Genomic DNA, 18,645 nt, shown 5'->3' with positions numbered 1-18,645 from the left:
ATGTATACAGCCGTATACTTGATATAGAATTGTTTTTACAACAATAGAAATAAAGGGCTGGTCGGTGCCTTTACTGAACGCAGACTGTGCAAATCTCTAGAGTCAAGATAACAGCTATATTATCCCACACACTGCACACAGCCGTATACCAGATATAGAATTGTTTTTACAATAGAAATAAATAGCTGGTCAGCGCCTACACTGGACGCACAGGGGGAGATTTATCAAAGGGTGTAAAATTTAGACTGGTGCAAACTGGCCACAGCAACCAATCACAGCTCAGATTTAGGCAGTGCTGAAAGGAAAGCTGAGCTGTGATTGGTTGCTGTGGGTGGTTTGCACCAGTCTAAATTTTACACCCTTTGATAAATCTTCCCCACAGTGCGCAAATCTCTAGAGTTGAGATAACAGCTATATTATCCCACACAATGTATACAGCCATACACTTGATATAGAATTTTTTTAACAACAATAAAAAATAAAGGCCTGTTCGACGCCTTTACTGGATGCAGACTATGCAAATCTCCAGAGTCGAGATAACAGCTATATTATCCCGCACAATGTATACAGCCGTATACTTGATATAGAATTGTTTTTACAATACAAATAAAGGGCTGGTCGGTGCCTTTACTGGACGCAGACTGCGCAAAACTCTAAAGTCGAGATAAAAGCTATATTATCCCACACAATGTATACAGCCGTATACTTGATATAGAATTGTTTTTACAACAATAGAAATAAAGGGCTGGTAGACTCCTTTACTGGACGCAGACTGCGCAAATCTCTTGAGTCGAGATAACAGCTATATTGTCCAACACTATGTATACAGCCGTATACTTGATATAGAATTGTTTTTACAATAGAAATAAAGGGCTGGTCGGTGCCTTTACTGGACGCAGACTGCGCAAATCTCTTGAGTCGAGATAACAGCTATATTATCCCACACAATGTATACAGCCGTATACTTGATATAGAATTGTTTTTACAACAATAGAAATAAAGGGCTGGTTGACACCTTTACTGGACCCAGACTGCGCAAATTTTTGGTAGCAAGATAAAAGGTATTATCCCACAATTACAATATACAGCCGTATACCGGATATAAAATAGTTTTTACAACAACAGAAATAAAGGGCTGGTCAGGGCCTTCACTAGACGCAGACTGCGCAAATTTGTGGTAGCAAGATAAAAGGTATTATCCCACAATTACAGTATACAGCCGTATACACTATCAGTGGGTATACACACTGTGTATACACACTGCCTGTCTCACAACAGCTTATACAGTGTATACACACTGCATGTCTCACAACTGCTTCTACAGTGTGTGTATACACTGCCTATCTCACAACAGCTTATACAGTGAGTGTATACACTGCCTGTCTCACAAATGCTGTATACACTGCCTGTCTCACAACAGCTTATAAAGTGTAGACACACTGGCTGTCTTTCAACTGCTTCTAAAGTGTGTGTATACACTGCCTGTCTCACAACAGCCTATACAGTGTGTGTATACGCTGCCTGTCTCACAACAGCTTATACAATATGTGTATACACTGCCTGTCTCACAACTGCTTCTACAGTGTGTAAACACTCCCTGTCTCACAACTGCTTATACAATGTGTGTATACACACCCTGTCTCACAACTGCTTATACAATGTGTGTATACACACCCTGTCTCACAACTGCTTATACAGTGTGTGTATACACTGCCTGTCTCACAACTGCTTATACAGTGTGTGTATACACTGCCTGTCTTACAACTGCTTATGCAGTCTATACACACTGCCTGTGTCACAACAGCTTGTAAATGTCTGTTTTTCTATAGTTTAAGCCCTAACGAGGGCTTTTGGGGGTCCCTTCCAACCTAACTTTACCTAAAACCTTCATCTCCCTGCTTTACAGACTGTGCCTCTCTAGTTCCTACCAGCAAGTGACACAAATCTCAAATCACTATTCTTTTATTCAGGAGGTGCCATGGTTAAGCCAGCCAATCACAGTTAGAGTTTATTTAAAGTCCTGCCTACTCCTAGTGCCTGTCCCTACCCCTTGCATGTTTATTTGCTGGAAAAAAGCGCCAGGGGATGTGGTAGGGCGACTCAAATTTTTACTGCGTTTTAGCACGAATATTCGACCGCGGTCGAATACCTTGAATAACGTACTATTCGATCTAATAGCTGTTCGATCAAATAGTATTCGCTCATCTCTAGCTGCTGTATGTCCTGCAGAAAGTAGTGTATTATTTCCAGTCAGACATTGTAATCCCTGTTGCCCCCTATGTCTGTATCAGGAACTGTCTAGAGCAGTAACAAACCCTGGTAAAAAAAAAAAAAAAAACCTCTCCTGCTCTGGACAAATCCTGATATGGACAGAGGTGGCAGCAGAGAGCACCATGTCAGATAGGAAAGACTACACCACTTCTTACATATAGCAGCTGATAAGTACTGGAAGGCTGATAGAACATTATTAGATAAAAGGGAAAACTTTGCTTTTATTTTACGGTGTCTCAACCGAGTCTTGGAGTGCATTAAAATCAACTTTTAATAGTAGATCTACATCCGACTGTCAATCCACAAAATGTTAAAAAGGGATGCCAATGTACAACCTGATATGTTCCTGGCAGGCCCATTAAGGGTGCTGAACCTATGTGCTTTTTGTGTTTATTTTTTCGGAACTAAATAAACTTTAATCTGCCTTGGTACTATAATCTATCCATTCTCATAATTGGCTAGATCGGGCTGATTCAGCCAAATTTCGCTTCGTGTAATAAAGACAACGATCAGCTACGAGTACATAGCGATGCGCGTCCGATGGCTTATGATTGCCCAAACACCTGATACTTTACCTCTCACAGCTCCCGGTCTTCTCTCCAGTGCTCCGCAGCCACCCGGCTTCTGCAGCAGCAGCGCCTGAGCGGCCTGTCAACTGTCCTCTCTAGAAATTTACACCTTTATTTTTTACACAGAAAAAAAAGAACAAATGTGGTCAGCTCTCCTAGAACACCATTCACACTAGGCATGAGCACGTTGCTATGGCTGAAGTTGCAAACACACAAAAACACACAAAAAAAATGCAACAGCTCACCGCAATGGCAAGATACAGACCCACTACAGACATGAAAATAGTTAAAAGCAGCCCCCTCCAATTGCCAAAAAAATCTTCCACAAAAATAATGAGGCTCTTGGTTACGATTTAAAAAATGGCGTAAACTACCCCACCATGTTACGGTGGCCTCATACACGGGGCAGTCCTACACTGTACTATGGCCTCTCCATAGCATGAAATACGCATATGCTCTGGGCATGCAAGATCTGTCTTATACCAGCAGAAGTAATTACACCACCTGGGTGGGATAGGTTGAGTGGACGACCAAGTAGAGGGAGCCACTCCCCCCATCTGGAACACAGGGGGAAAAAAAGGACAAATTTGGTCAGTTCTCCTAGAACACCATTCACACTAGGCAGGAGCACATTGCTATGGCTGAAGTTGCAAACACACAAAAACACAAAAAAAAATGCAATAGCTTACCGCAATGGCAAGATACAGACCCACTACAGACATGATTTATGTTTGGATTAATAATGATTCTTTAATTTTGAGATTTTTGTAATTTCCATTTAAATTGCTCAGTTTTACCTGCATAAAAAAATTGTAAAATTAGCTTTTTGCTTATTAAAATAATGGTTTTCAGGTATTCAAACATGTTCATAACAATATGTAACATAATGAGGTAAAATGTGAAATAAAAATGAACCATAAATCACAACACTATAAGTATTATTAAATAAACAATCTATTTTCTCATACAGGAACTGAAGGAGGTTGTTTGCCAGAATGGGACGGATTAGTTTGCTGGCCGAGAGGAATACCCGGGAAGATACTTGCCGTTACTTGCCCTCCGTATGTGTATGACTTTAATCACAGAGGTATTACCTTGCAACACAAATGTCTAGTAACCTTTCATTTATTAACTACCCAGTATTCTTCCCTGACTTTCTGACTACAGTTCGTTGTTCTTTGTTTCTTGTCACTGGCAGTTACTGGGATGAATTTTTGACATTTGCCCCCCTGTCATGAAAATTCAACTCATCATTGGCAAAATTGTCAACATTCAGTTTTGTATTTTGTAACAGGGCAATATTGCTGGTGGTGCTGGTGCAAGCTTTTTATAGCTGTCAATAAAGAAATCACACAAAACTATTCTTTGTGTGAATGTACCAATGGAGTTCTTAGATATACTGTAGTTCCCTGGGTTCATATTTGAAGGGACACTATTATTCATGCTGTTGACCAGGTCTCTCACCAGAAGTTGTGGTGGTAGATGTGACTGGGAGAGTGAGCAGACCATTTCAATAGCAACCATAGAATGTTAAAACCATTCCTTTCAATGTTAGGCCCTGTGCACGCAGAGCAAGAGCGGCGGAATTCCGCGGCGGACAATGCCGCCACCCTCTGTGTCATAATGACACTCTATGGGAGGCTCGCGTGGCTCCTCTCACCACGCTGAAGAATGAACATGTTCATTCTTCAGTGCCAAGAGCCATATATCTACTTCTTTTTGTTGTGGTGCCGCACTGTAGCTATCGTTGCGGCAGTGCAGTGTCCGTGGGGTGGTGTGGCCCAGTCAGCCAAGTCTGGCAACATTAGGACTCCAGGACCACTGGGTTTCTTCCTCTTCGGGCACTGTTACTTTGGTTGCCATTTTGCAGCACTGCGCTATTTAGGTTAAGAACCCACACAAATCAGGAGCCTTGAAGTGGTGTGTGGGCTTATACTCACTGATCAAATTGTAAATTACTCCTGTTGTCAGTATTAAATAGTGCTGAGAAATGAATGATCAGTGTCAGCCATGTGAATGGGCGGCCATGTCTGTGCTTCTTTTCCTCCATTGAATTCCTTTAATTGTACCTTAGGGTCCTTTTACACACACACACACACACACACGCACACAGAGATATTTGACAGCTTATCTGACAGATTTCTTTCAAATCCACTCCTGGCTTTGGCTTCACAAATCTGTCAGATCATCTGTCAGATACCCTTAAGGCCCCATTACACCAAGTGATTTTCAGCCATATTTGGGCGATTATCGGCTATTATTGTTGTTAATTGCTTTGTGTAATAGCTATTTTTAAAAGGCAGGGATCAGCCGACATGCACAATGTCTGCTCATCCTTGTCTTTCAACATCTTGAAAAATTTGTGGATGATAACAAGGGTCTGCTGGCCATTGTTCCGTGTAATAGATGTGGTGACAGCAGTCCCCCGGTATCTCCCATGGGCTCCCTCCGCGGCCCCACTGCTCTTATCTGCTTGCTGTTGTTGTGTGTAATAGCATCGGCAGCGAGCAGGGAATTAGATCTGACATGTCGGCGCTCGCTTTCTTCTCACCATGGGCCTGTGTAATAGGGTCTTTAGACAAATGACACTGATCAGTAGCAGAATTTGTGGTTCCCATTTAAAAGTGGCAATTATCCCAGTTAAGTAATTTAATATGTTGTTCAAAGAAAAATTAAAGTAACTTTACTAAAATGGAGCTGTGTTGCAGTTTCTCTGCACAGGAGCTAGTTTGGGCACCACTTGCAGAGAAACGTTATAAAGGGGCTACTACAGTGTTAATACTCTCCTAGGACTAGGAGTCACAGAGGTCTAACACCCACCAACCACAATGTGATGAATATTCTAGCAATATGTTATTACTTTTTTAGTAAAATAACTATTTAGGTATTGATTTTCCCTGGCATAACAATAGGTGTAAGAAAATAAAAACATTAAACAACTAATTATCTTTCTCTTTGGGGGTAATTAAATGGGTTTTCCAGTAAGCAGAGGTGATAAAATCAGATGTGTGTCACATATATAATGTAAAGCAGTGCTCAAGGGCATTTTTTTTAGGTAATATTACTCACATTATTTTACAGTTCCTCTCCCCCATCATTTTGATCAATTTCTGTTTTCCTCTTTACTGTTAATATTTTATTACCATGCACCATTACACTCCTTTTCCTAAGAGTCCACTTGCTTCCATGTGTAGTGGAGACTAAGGGTGCCTTTACAAAGAGAGATTTATCTGACAGATTTTTGAAGCCAAGGCCAGGAATGGATTTGAAAACAGGAGAAATCGCAGTCTTTCCTTTATGACCTGTTCCCTGTTTATAGTCTGTTCCTGGCTTTGGCTTCAAAAATCTGTCAGATAAATCTCTCTGCGTAAAGGCACAGTAACTGCCAATACTTTCAAGACAAACCAACAGACTGCAGTTGATCAGAGCACGTGTGACCACCTTAATGGGTTCTACGAGGTGGATGTAAAGAAGGGCAACAGGTTATCAAAACAAAGCAGGCCCATAAACAATTAGTGAGTATATTTTAAGCTGTCCATTTAAAAAAATGCTTGTACATTACAAATATTTTTACTGTCCCATTTAGACTATGTTGTCACTTTTTATCAACTGCCATAATTTTCATGTGTGAACATAGCTTTAAGATATAAAACTACAATAAACCCTAATTGAAAATATAGAAAAGTACTGCAATTTACAGCAGTATTAATAATCCTACTTTCCAATAGATCTAATGGATTTTAAAAATGTTTAATTTATAACTGCTTCATAAAAAAGTAAAATATTTTAGTCAGTCATCATTTGTTTATTATATTATTTATCTTATTTTACTTCATGTTTTATAATTGTCCATATTAAAAATATGTATATTGCAAAATATGTATCTGATAATTGTTATAAACTGTCTTTTTGTTTTCTAGGAATGGTGTATAGAAAGTGTAATATAAATGGAACATGGGACTTTGTACAAAACTCTAACAGATCATTTTCTAATTATTCTGAATGTATCCGCTTCCTAGAGCCTGAGATGAGCCATGGCAAAGTAAATATATTTAATATACATATCTGCATAGTTAAAACCATAAAACATAATGCAATTATGACATCATTTGTATCTAAAAATAGAAAAGAAAGAAAAAAACTTTGGGAGCGGTAACGTCTTCTGTGTGAACTAGTCCTTATAAATGGTGAACTTACACTTGGTGAGTGGTGAGGATTTCACCACTCCTAAAAGTAACACGCCCAAAGATAATTATGCAAGGCTCGCTGCGATCCTCCCGGTGTGAACTCCTAGTTCCCCGGTCTCTGAAATACCAAACAAAAAAATATAAAAAATAGGAGAGCGAACTTTACATCTAATAAAATCATAAATATGTATAGTTAAAAAAGGGAGCACACATGTCCTTGAGAAAAAGATTTGATATCTCGATACGCGTTGGGCTATGAATAAAACCTAGTAAAGTGTATACAGAACCCTTAATTTACTTGAGAAATCGATACAGGAATCCCAGTGTTTCTCTCCAGATGCTGAAAGGTAGCTACAGGAAACAAAGACTGATCTGGATGCCTGCTGAGATCTTTCTGAAGGAGAACCTGGAGGTGGAGGGGAGCATTCCAAAACTCCCCTCCTCAGCGTCAGTAACATCTGTGCTCCCTTTTTTAACAATACATATTTATGATTGTATTAGATAAAGTTCGCTCTCCTATTTTTATATTTTTTTGTTTGTTATCATTTGCATCTAATAAGATGTAATTGCTTAAATACTGAACACTATTAACATTGGAAAAACCCTCTCAAAAATGTCACTTTTTTATTGTAGATTTTAAATGTATGTCTTAAAGGGGTTATCCAGTGCTACAAAAAATGGCCACTTTTGTCCAGTGACAGCATCACTCTTGTGTGCAGTTCCAGTGTGGTTTGCAATTATGCTCCATTCGCTTCAATAAAACTGAGTTACAAACCACCAAACTGGAGGCAAGAGTAGTGATGTCTCTGAAAAAAAAAATGGCCCTTTTTTTGTAGAGCTGGGTAACATCTTTATTGTTGGTGCCTAACTCTGGTGCATTATTTTTACCCCCTAGTAACCAATCTTAGCTCTGAATGGAGGTAAAAAAAAAAAAAAAGGAATAAGCCCCCTGACCCACTTTATAATTACAGATATTACAAATGGTGGATGTCAGTGGACGGTTCCTCCGAGCAGGTACACTTATAGCCTCTTTTTGACTGCCGCTGCTGCCACATTGTAGTACCTGTTGAGTGCTTTTGGCTGATGCTCTACGCCTAACCTTTTTGCTCTACTGCGGCCAGAGGCTGCCTCTGCCTGGCTCTCCTCACTTCTCTGGGGCACATCAGCCCCTGGAGTCTCAACGCTTCCTTCAACTTATTGACTCTCACAAGCTTCCTCAAAAAGTTCATCCAAATCCAGTGTCTTAGGGTTTAGTAAAGCTGCTAGGCTCAGCAGGATTTCTCTTGCTAGCAGCACTGGCAATTGCAATTGGGTCTCAGATACCGAATCACCACTTCCACTGGTACCACCCTGTGTGCTACCTTGGCTGCTGATACTGCCTATACCCTGAGAAGGACATATTTTTACACACTAAGGCTATGTTAACACTACGTAAAACTAGTTTTGCGGTGTGTGTAACATAGCCTAATTTGTAATGGGATCCCGGCCGGAGCGTACACACATCGTATGCGCTCCGGCCGGGATCCTATGCGGCGTCGGAAAAAACTATTAGGTCAGTTTTCTGCGGCCAGAATTCTGTGAATTCCGGCCACAGACAGCCCTGTCAGTTCACACAGTGAAGATTGAAGATCGGCACTACATTTGCTTTATGCCAGTCACTCGGCATAATACCAGTCATCTAAGAATCACTGAATATTTCATACAAGGGTAGAGAAATTACAGAACTGAGTTCCCTAAGAACTATAGGGTGTAATCCATCTGGAGCTTTGATTACATTCAGTTTATTTAATTCATCTTGGACCATATCTATAGTAAGCCAGTTTAGTATTTTACATGTGTTAGCAGCACTGGTCCCTCCCACTTAAACTCCTACCTCTTTTTTTATATATACAGAGCTGAAGAACCCATTAAGTAACTGTTTTCTCCTGATCCCAGTTACTAGCACTATTATTTAGGGGACTTACATGTTGTGACCTTGTTTTGTTTTTGTTTTTTTTTTGCATTAATATATTTGAAGAATTTGGGGGGGTTTCTTTTGCTATTTATGGCCACCTGCCTTTCATTGTAATTGAAATGTTTTTATTACCCTTTTACAGGTTTTGTTGACCTCTTTGTATTTGTATTTTTGAATGCTCCTTTTTTGTCATTTATAGCCCTTCTAACCTCGGTTGTAAGCCATGTGGGATTTGATTTTAATCGTTTATATTTGTTACCCATAGGAGTAAATTTAGCAGTACATTTATTTAATGTGGATTTGAAGATTTCCCATTTATTATCTATATCAGTATTTGACAGCAGTCACTCTCAGTCTATGCCCTGAACTTCAGCCCTTACTTAACCTAGGAAAGTTGGCCCTTTTTAAAGTAAAATGTTTTTGCCCTTCCAACAAGTCTGTGTTTTCTACACTTTAAGCTAAAAGTCACTATATTGTGGTCTCTGTTCCCCAGGTGTTCATGGACTTGTTTGCATTGTTAGAAATAACCAGATCCAACAAGGCATCACTTCTAGTTGGCTCCTCCACAAACTGGCCAAGAAAATTATCCTGCAATAGGTTAAAAATATTCTCTCCCCTGTGTGGTTTTAGCTGAACCATGACCCTAATCTACATCTGGATGGTTGTAATCACCCATTATCATTACTGTCTCCTCCCAGACAGCCCGCTCTATTTGTGTATGCAGCTGAGCATCTATCACCTCAGTAATGTTGGAGGTCTATAGATTTTTTTCTGTTTACCTTCCTCTGTAGTTCTATCCATAATGATTCCACATTCTCGCAGTCATCACCCACTATTGCATCTTTTACACTCACTTTAATATAATTTCTGACACACAGACATACTCCTCCTCCCTTTCTGCCCACTCTGTCACTTCTGAACAATGTAAACCCCTGAATATTGACCCCTCAGTCATGTGAGGAGTCCAACCATGTCTCCAACTACATCAATGGATGTAGACAAACAAAAAAATGAACAAAGAGGGGCGCTTATGGTGTAGTAGGTTAAGTAGATTGGTATCTATTCACAACAGGCAAGGCAACTCACCTTCTGGTGTTGTGCGAACAATAGGCACAACACTAGTAGAGCTTGTAGTTGTTGTGGAATCCGCAGCCTGGCACCCAGCATATGGAGGACAGATCCGTCACGATACCATCACTCCCAAATCATAGAGGAGAAGACCGAAAGCAAACCCGGGACAGCCCCGGCGCCGGACACGGACAACACTCCCCGGCCCCTGCAACGCAGTGCTGTCACAGTCAGCCTCAGGAGTCAGCTCACTCCCTGAGTCTCTGCTCTGTGTGTGTGACTCCTTCCTCTGTAGTTCTATCCATAATGATTCCACATTCTCGCAGTCATCACCCACTATTGCATCTTTTACACTCACTTTAATATAATTTCTGACACACAGACATACTCCTCCTCCCTTTCTGCCCACTCTGTCACTTCTGAACAATGTAAACCCCTGAATATTGACCCCTCAGTCATGTGAGGAGTCCAACCATGTCTCCAACTACATCAATGGATTCCTCCATAACCAAGCCCTTAAAGGGGTAGTCCACCAAAAAAAATTTTCTTTCAAATCAACTGGTGCCATAAAGTGCCAGAGATTTGTAATTCACTTCTATTAAAAAATCTTAAGTCTTCCAGTACTTATCAGCTGCTGTGTGTCCAGCAGGAAGTGGTGTTTTCTTTCCTGTCTGACCCAGTGCTCTCTGTTGCCTCCTCTGTCCATGTCAGGAACTGTCCAAAGCAGGAGCAAATCCCCATAGAAAACCTCTCCTGCTCTCCAGACTGGAAATAATACAACTTCCTGTTGGACATACAGCAGCTGATAAGTACTGGAAGGCTTGAGATTTTTTAATAGAAGTAAATTACAAATCTCTGGCACTTCATGGTAGCAGTTGATTTGAAAGAAAAAAATTTTTGGTGGACTACCCCTTTAAGCACCCTCGTTTTGCTGGTTAGACTTCGGGCATTAGTAAACCTACACTTTATATTGCCATCTAGTTTAACACCTTCAGTATCAGAAATTAGATTTATTGAAGTGCTGTGGTTACAATCCTCTTTACTGCTCATCTGCAAAAAATGGATCTCCTTATCCACTGCTCTTATTCTTCTCCCACAGGTCCCTTCACCTCCCACCTCTAAGTTCTATCCCCGCTCTAACCTATCAGCCACTTTATTATATAGTGCATTGTTTGATTGTCCTCCCTCCACATCCCTAGTTTACAAACCTTTTCACCCCTTCTAGGATTCTCTCTCCCAGGACAGCGGTCCCCCTTGAATTTAGGTGCAATTTATCTGAGGAAAACAGATTGTACCCCAATCAGCCCAATGCTCTAAAAACCCAAACCCTTCTCCCCTACACCACCCCTTGAGCCATGCATTTAACTCCCTAAGCTCTCGCTGTCTTTCTTGCGATGCGCATGGCACAGGCAGTATTCCAGAGAATACAACCTTGGAGGTTCTGCCCTTCAACTTAGCACCTAGTTCTCTAAAAGTATTTTTATTCTAAAAGTATCCTGTCACTTGGCAGGAGAAAGGGATCAGCGATAATTCCTTGCGGCCTTCCAATCACCTGCAAACTCCACTGTAATGTCAGCACCTCCCCCTCACCCTGTATATAGTGTGCTCCACTTCCTGGAGGTGGGCAGTCGGCTCTGTGTGCAGAGGAGAGAAGGATTGCAGCAGACATTTAGGGCAAGGTAGGGAGGGAAACAAAGAGAGATAGAGACAGAGAGAAGAGAATATGAGAGTCCATTGTGGGTAAGTGCTCTGGGTCAAGTTAAGCCAGTGTGTGAGAGAAATGGTCAGTGTCCATTAAATCAAGGTTGTGGGTGCTGTGAAGACAGTGTCTGTGGGGCTGTAAAGACAGCAGTGTGTCTTTAAACCAGTCTGCGGGGATGTAAATCCAGCAGTGTATATTTAAGAGAAAATGTGGAGACTGTTAAGCCAGCAGTGTACATTCAAATGAGATTGTGGGGACTGTAAAGCCAGCAGTGTGCATACAAACCAGTCTGTGGGAACTGTAAAGCTAGCAGTCTGCATTCAAACCAGTCTGTGGGGCTGTAAAGCCAGCAGTGTGCACACAAACCAGTCTGTGGGAGGCTATAAATACAGCAGTATGCATACAAACCAGTCTGTGGGCATGTAAAGCCAGCAGTGTGCATTCAAACCAGTCTGTGTGGGCTTTAAAGAGAACCTATCACCTATCTATCTACTGTCCCTAATGTGTCTCTATAAGAGTCCCTAAATCTAACTATAAAGATACAGACTGCCTTTGCAGTCTGTATCTAATACTTTGCCTGATCCTCTGTTCCCTGGCTGTTCCGGTGGGCGCCGCCATCTTGATGACGTCACTGCATTCCCGCGGTGCGTTCCAGCAGTGGAACGCAGTGACGTCATCAAGATGGTGGGACCCACCGGAACAGCCAGGGAACAGAGGATCAGGGAAAGTATTAGATCCAGACTGCAAAGGCAGTCTGTATCTTTATAGTTAGATTTAGGGACTCTTAGAGACACACTAGGGATCCTCTGTTCCGGTGGGCGCCGCCTTCTTTATGACGTCACTGCGTTCAACTGGAACAACCACGGAACAGAGGATCGGGTAAAGTATTAGATACAGACTGCAAAGGCAGTCTGTATCTTTATAGTGAGATTAGGGGACACTTAGAGACACATTAGGGACACAGTAATGCACAGCGATCTCACACTGATATCGCAAGATCACAGTGTATTAACAGATCGGCAAGAAAAGGATAATGGGATCCTATCCCGCCGCACTGCATGTTGGGAAGTTCCGGGCTCAGGAGACAGGAAAATAAAAAGGGAATAATTTAAAAAACGCGTCCGTAAAATATATATACAAATACGTAAAAATTATATGTAATTATACGTAAAATTATATATACAAATGTTATTAAAATAATAATTTGCATCTAATTAGGAAATAAAAAAAATAGATTTTCGTCCATGATTGGCAGTGTGCATTCATACCAGTGTGTGGGTACTGTGAAGCAAGCAGTGTGCAATTAAATAGGTCTGAGCAAGTTTGGTATTCCCACAAAAAGAATGGTGCTATAAAATACTATGGTTTTTGGAAGAAATGGGAACAACAACTTCCGCCATAAAGTTTTTGTTTTTTTTTTTCTTCCTCTTTAGTTGCTTATGTTTAGGTGGGCTCCTTCATTGTCCAGGCGGGGTGGGTCGGGTGGGGTGAGGTTGTATAACTATGAATTAGTATAAGATGGGTACTGTAGTATTAATGCACTATGTTTTGCTACTGAATGTAACTACATTTTATATATATATATATATATATATATATATATATATATATATATGGAAAATAAACAATAATTAAATTTAAAAAAGAAAGGGGGAAAAAAAACAGTCTGTGGGCGCTCTGAAGGTAACCCAGTATTCCTTCTCAGTGGAGTTACTGCTGGAGTAGCTTTACTGAAAAGCTTTGTAAATCTTTGATGTAAATCTTTACTGTACTGTAAAATACACTATTTAATTTCAATTTATTTCATTTTTATTCTAATGAAGACATAGAGTGACCAAGTGAGAGATGCAGTCTGGTAACATTTCAACTGATGGGCCATCATTTTTAACAGCCTTCAGTAACAACCCAAGGGTCATGGTAGTCATCAGGCTTGAATGAAGAGTTGCAGCTCCCAGTAAGACCCAGTGGTCAGACAAATACTAGCCAGGCTGGTATTGTGGAAAAGATACTTCAAAGTTCCCGCTCCACGGCAGTCAGTAGTCAATCTCAGAGCTAACACTCATCAGAACGGTCCTCACATAGTAGTGCCAGCACAAATTCGTGCCAAAGGAAAGACGTTTCCTCTGCCATGTGTCTTGTCATGTCTCGGACCATCAGCAAGAGAGCTTCTGTCCAGCCTAGTGTTCCCCCAAGAGTCTCAGATGCTCTACCCTGAAAACCTTTTGGGGGAATGTCAGGACAGTCAGTGATTGGAAGGCAGCACTGAGATTCCACTAGTTTATAGGCCACAAAGCAGTCAGGAGAGCAAGTGAGGGGCAGCTTAAAACCAAACTACGGTATCGCACCGAGAGGATAACAATGCTCCAGACTACAATAATACTGTCAGAGATCCTACGTGAAATCTCAGTCCTCAGATGTCATCATTATCTTCATGAAGATGGATTTTTCCATCGAGCCAGCGTCAGGTTTCCATCCACAGCTCATCGTTCCAGAGGCAAAAGAGGGAAGTGGGGTACAGCGTCAACTAGTTCAGGAGTGCTAAAAGGAACAGAACACTGCTATCAGTAGTGTCAGATTTTTAATACAATTGATGGTATAAGTAGCATCTGTGATCATAAAGTGGGGATTAAACACAACACTATTCTGTAATAGTCCCACTATTGTAGCTACAATAGTTTGGCTGTTTTATTGAGATTTGTTTGTATGCAATTTGCGAATATTCACAAATCTGACCAAATATTTGCAAACTTCACAAAACTAATTTTTGACTGATTTGCTCATCTCTAATAGGTATACTTACTGTATCAAAGCATTATTATTGCCTGTCAGTCTTACTCTGACAGGTTATATACTGTATTAGGGTATGCTTCTGGCACAGCCTAATGAAGATTACAGCCATGAAACCTTGGGAGTCTTTGTATGGCTCCTAGCCGCCATGGCAACCATAGGCTCACAGCAAGTGCTATTTCTGTATGCCAATAGTCATTGGGGAGCTTCCTCCCCCTGTCAGACCCTTCACATTTTGGGTGATTACTGAACACACAGCATGTGACGAGTTATGGTATGTTTACACATATAAATTTATCTGACAGATTATTGAAGCCGAAGTCAGGAACAGACTATAGTGATCCCTCAACATACAATATTAATTGGTTCCAGGGCGACCATTGTATGCTGAAACTTTTGTAGGTTAAGACCAAAACTGGTAATTGGTTGTAAAGCTCCCAAGATGTCATCCCAAAATGAGAAAAATTGAAAATTTATAGGAAAATAGTCAGCTAACTAATATGGATAAAACAAGTCCTTACATACAACAGTCATAAAGAGCCACTGGAGACTTAACCTCTTAGGGACATATGACGTACCCGTACGTCATATGTCCCCAGGAGGTGTTCAGAGCGGGGCCGCGCGGCGACCCCGCTCTGAACCGCCGTGATCCCGGGTGCCGCGTGTAGCCCAGGACCACGGCTATTAGCGGGCACGGTCTGATCGCTGTGCCCGCTAATGAGGTAATCTGAGGCAGCTGTCAAAGTTGACAGCTGCCTCCGATTACCGGATGCAGCACTTCCCTGGTGTCTAGTGGGGGTGATCGCTCCTCTGTGTGTGGTGCCGGCCGGGGTCCGCTCCAAGATGGCGCCGACCCCGGCTCGGCACTCATTTGTTTTCGGCGTAATAACAAATACCCCTCAAATAAAAGAAATGCGTTTTTTTTTTTCAATTTTACCACACTTGGAATTTTTTTATGGTTTCGCAGTGTACTTTATGCAAAAATTCAGCCTGTCATTGCAAAGTACAATTAGTGACGCAAAAAATAAGGGCTCATGTGGGTTTCTAGGTGGAAAAATGCAAGTGCTATGGCCCTTTAAACACAAGGAGGAAAAAACAAAAACGCAAAAAATGAAAATTGGCCCCGTCCTTAAAGGGTTAATTTACTTTCTATGTAGAAGACTGGAGTGTTTTTAGGGTCCTGTACAGCTCACACAAGGTCCCAGAAAAATAACATTAAGGAGAAGCTCATCCTGATACAGGTAGAGAGCAGTACAGGACATGTAGTATCACACTGTATTGTAGAGAAACACTACAAAAGATGGCTTCTCACCCCCTTCCAGCCTGTTTGCAGCCTTCAGAGGTGGTTATAAAGCTGAAAAAGTCGAAGTGCGGGATTTATGCAGTTTGTACAACTGCTATTGACTTTAATGGACATTCAGCAAATTAGTTAGTTCCATGAACTACAACATTTACATGAAGTTATGTAAACAGCATAGCTGACATGGCTACACTGTGTTCACAACTGCCATTAACCCTTTAAGGTCAATTCCAATTTTCATTTTTGAGCTTTTGCTTTTTCCACTTTATGTTTAAAAGGCCATAGAACTTGCATTTTTTCACCTAGAGACCGACATGAGCCCTTATTTTTTGCATCACTAATTGTACTTTGCAATGACAGGCTGAATTTTTTCATAAAATACACTGCAAAACCAGAAAAAATTCAATGTGTGGTAAAAAAACAAAAAAAACAAACCTCATTTCTTTTATTTGGAGGGTATTTGTTTTTACGCCATTGGCCCTGGGGTAAAACTAACTTGTTATGCATGTTCCTCAAGTCGTTACGATTAAAACAATATATAACATGTGTAACTTTTATATTATGTGATGGCTTGTAAAAAAATTCAAACCATTGTTAACAAATATATGTTCCTTAACCCCTTCAAGACCAAGCCTATTTGCACCTAAAAGACCAGGCTCATTTTTCAAAATCTGACCTGTCTCACATTATGCTCTTATAGCTCAGTGATGCTTTAACGTATGCTAGCGATTCTGAGATTGTTTTTTCGTCACATGTGGCACTTTATATTAGTGGCAAAATTTGGTCACTACTTTGTAAGTTTTTTTGTGAAAAACATCAAAATATCATGAAAAATTGAAAAAATTAGCATTTTATGAACTTTGAAATTCTCTGCTTCTAAAAAAAGAAAGTCAGATCACATAAATTAGTTACTAAGTCACATTACCGATATGTCCTCTTTATTCTGGCTTCATTTCATAAACATATTTTACTTTTTTAGGGTGTTACGGGGCTTAGAAATTTATCTGCAAATTACCACATTTTCGTGAAAGTTTCCAAAACTGATTTTTTTAGGGACCAGTTCTTTTTTTAAGTTGATTTAGGAGGTTTGTATACTGGAAACCCCCTCAAGTGACCGCATTTTGGAAACTAGACACCTTAAAGAATTGATCTAGGGGTATAATGAGCATTTTAACCCTACAGGGGCTGGAGGAAAGTATTCACCATTAGGCCGTAAAAAAATGAAAAATTAAAATTTTCCAATAATATATACATTTAGATTTAAGTTTCTCATTTTCAAAAGGAACATGAGAAAAAGCACCCCAAAATTTGTAACGCAGGTTCTCTTGAGTACTACGGTACCCCAAATGTTACAGGTTGCCTGTAACCACCCTAGATTGTCTGCAACCACAGCAGGTTGTCCGTATTCACCCCAGGTTGCCTGTAACCACCCCAGGTTGCCGTAACCACCCCAGATTGTCCATAACCACCCCAGATTGTCCATAACCACCCCAGATTGTCCGTAACCACCCCACGTTGCCTCTAACCACAGCAGGTTGCCTGTAACCACCCCAGATTGTCTGTAACCACAGCAGGTTGTCCGTATCCACCCCACATTCCCGTAACCACCCCAGGTTGCCCGTAACCACCCCAGGTTGCCGTAACCACAGCAGGTTGCCCGTGACCACCCCAGATTACCCGTAAGCACCCCAGACTGTCCGTAACCACCCCACATTACCTGTAATCTAATTTTTTTATTTTATTTTAGTAACTGCGCTATTCTAATAACTATTACTAGCTGCGGTTTTGCTCCAGCAAATTGGCGCTCCTTCCCTTCTGAGCCCTGCTGTGTGCCCATACAGTGGTTTATGCCCACATATGGGGTACCGTTGTACTCAGCAGAACCTGCGTTACAGATTTTGTGGTACATTTTTTCTCCTGTTCCTTGTGAAATTTAGAAATTTCAAACTAAACCAACATATTATTGGAAAAATTCAAGTTTTAATTTTTACTGGCCAATTTTGAATACTTTCCTCTAATACCTGTGGGGCCAATATGCTCATCCTACCCCAAGATGAATTCTTTGAGGGGTGTACTTTCCGGAATGGGGTGACTTTTGGGGGGGTTCTATTCTGTAGACATTACAGGGGCTCTGCAAACGCACCTGGTGCTCAGAAACTTCTTCAGAAAAATCTGCACAGAAAATGCTAATTGTCGCTCCTTCCCTTCTGAGCCCTGCTGTGGCCAGAGGCAAAGTGCGGTGGTCAGAGGCGACGTGTGGTGGTCAGACGCAACCTTCGGTGGTTGCGTGCAATCTGGGGGGTTACATGTAATCTGGCATGATTACGGGCAACCTGGGGTGGTTATGCGCAACCTGCGGTGGTTACGGGCAACCTGGAGGGGTTACAGACAATCTAGAATTGTTACGGATAGACTGAAGTGCTTATAGGTAATCTGGGGCGGGTACATGTAATTTGGGGTGGTTACAGGCAATCTGGGGTGATTACGGACAATCTGGAGGGGGTCACTGGCAACGTGCGGTGTTTACGGGCAACGTGCGATGGTTACGGGCAACGTGCGGTGGTTACGGGCAACGTGCGGTGGTTACGCGTAATCTGCGGGGTTACGTGCAATCTGACGTGATTACGGACAACCTGGGGTCGTCACGAGCAACGTGCGGTGGTTAGGGGCAACCTGCGGTGGTTACGGGTAATCTGGGGGGGGTTTAGGGGTAATTTGGGAGTAAACAGCAATTATTACTATAGTAAAAAGTGTGTGTTTTATTTTTTTGTATGTTTGTCACTTTTTGTGCTTTATACATTCATTTT

General features: G+C 41.3%; 1 protein-coding gene across 4 annotated transcripts in view; it reads left to right on the top strand.

Annotated features, from left to right (window-relative positions):
- Nucleotides 1-18,645, top strand: part of PTH2R (parathyroid hormone 2 receptor) — a 264,780-nt gene that overhangs the window by 88,658 nt on the left and 157,477 nt on the right. For 3 of the 4 annotated variants that reach the window (XM_069985313.1, XM_069985314.1, XM_069985312.1), the window contains 2 exons: nt 3,811-3,927; nt 6,761-6,882. In XM_069985313.1, coding sequence (XP_069841414.1) covers nt 3,811-3,927; nt 6,761-6,882 — 239 coding nt within the window. Of the gene's footprint in view, nt 1-3,810; nt 3,928-6,760; nt 6,883-14,742; nt 14,813-18,645 lie in introns of those variants that run through there. The other variant, XM_069985316.1, reaches the window with a different exon arrangement.

The sequence above is a fragment of the Dendropsophus ebraccatus genome, chromosome 9 (genome assembly GCF_027789765.1).
Source record: "Dendropsophus ebraccatus isolate aDenEbr1 chromosome 9, aDenEbr1.pat, whole genome shotgun sequence".
Taxonomy (NCBI): Eukaryota; Metazoa; Chordata; class Amphibia; order Anura; family Hylidae; genus Dendropsophus; species Dendropsophus ebraccatus.
This window is presented reverse-complemented; position numbering and strand designations above follow the sequence as displayed.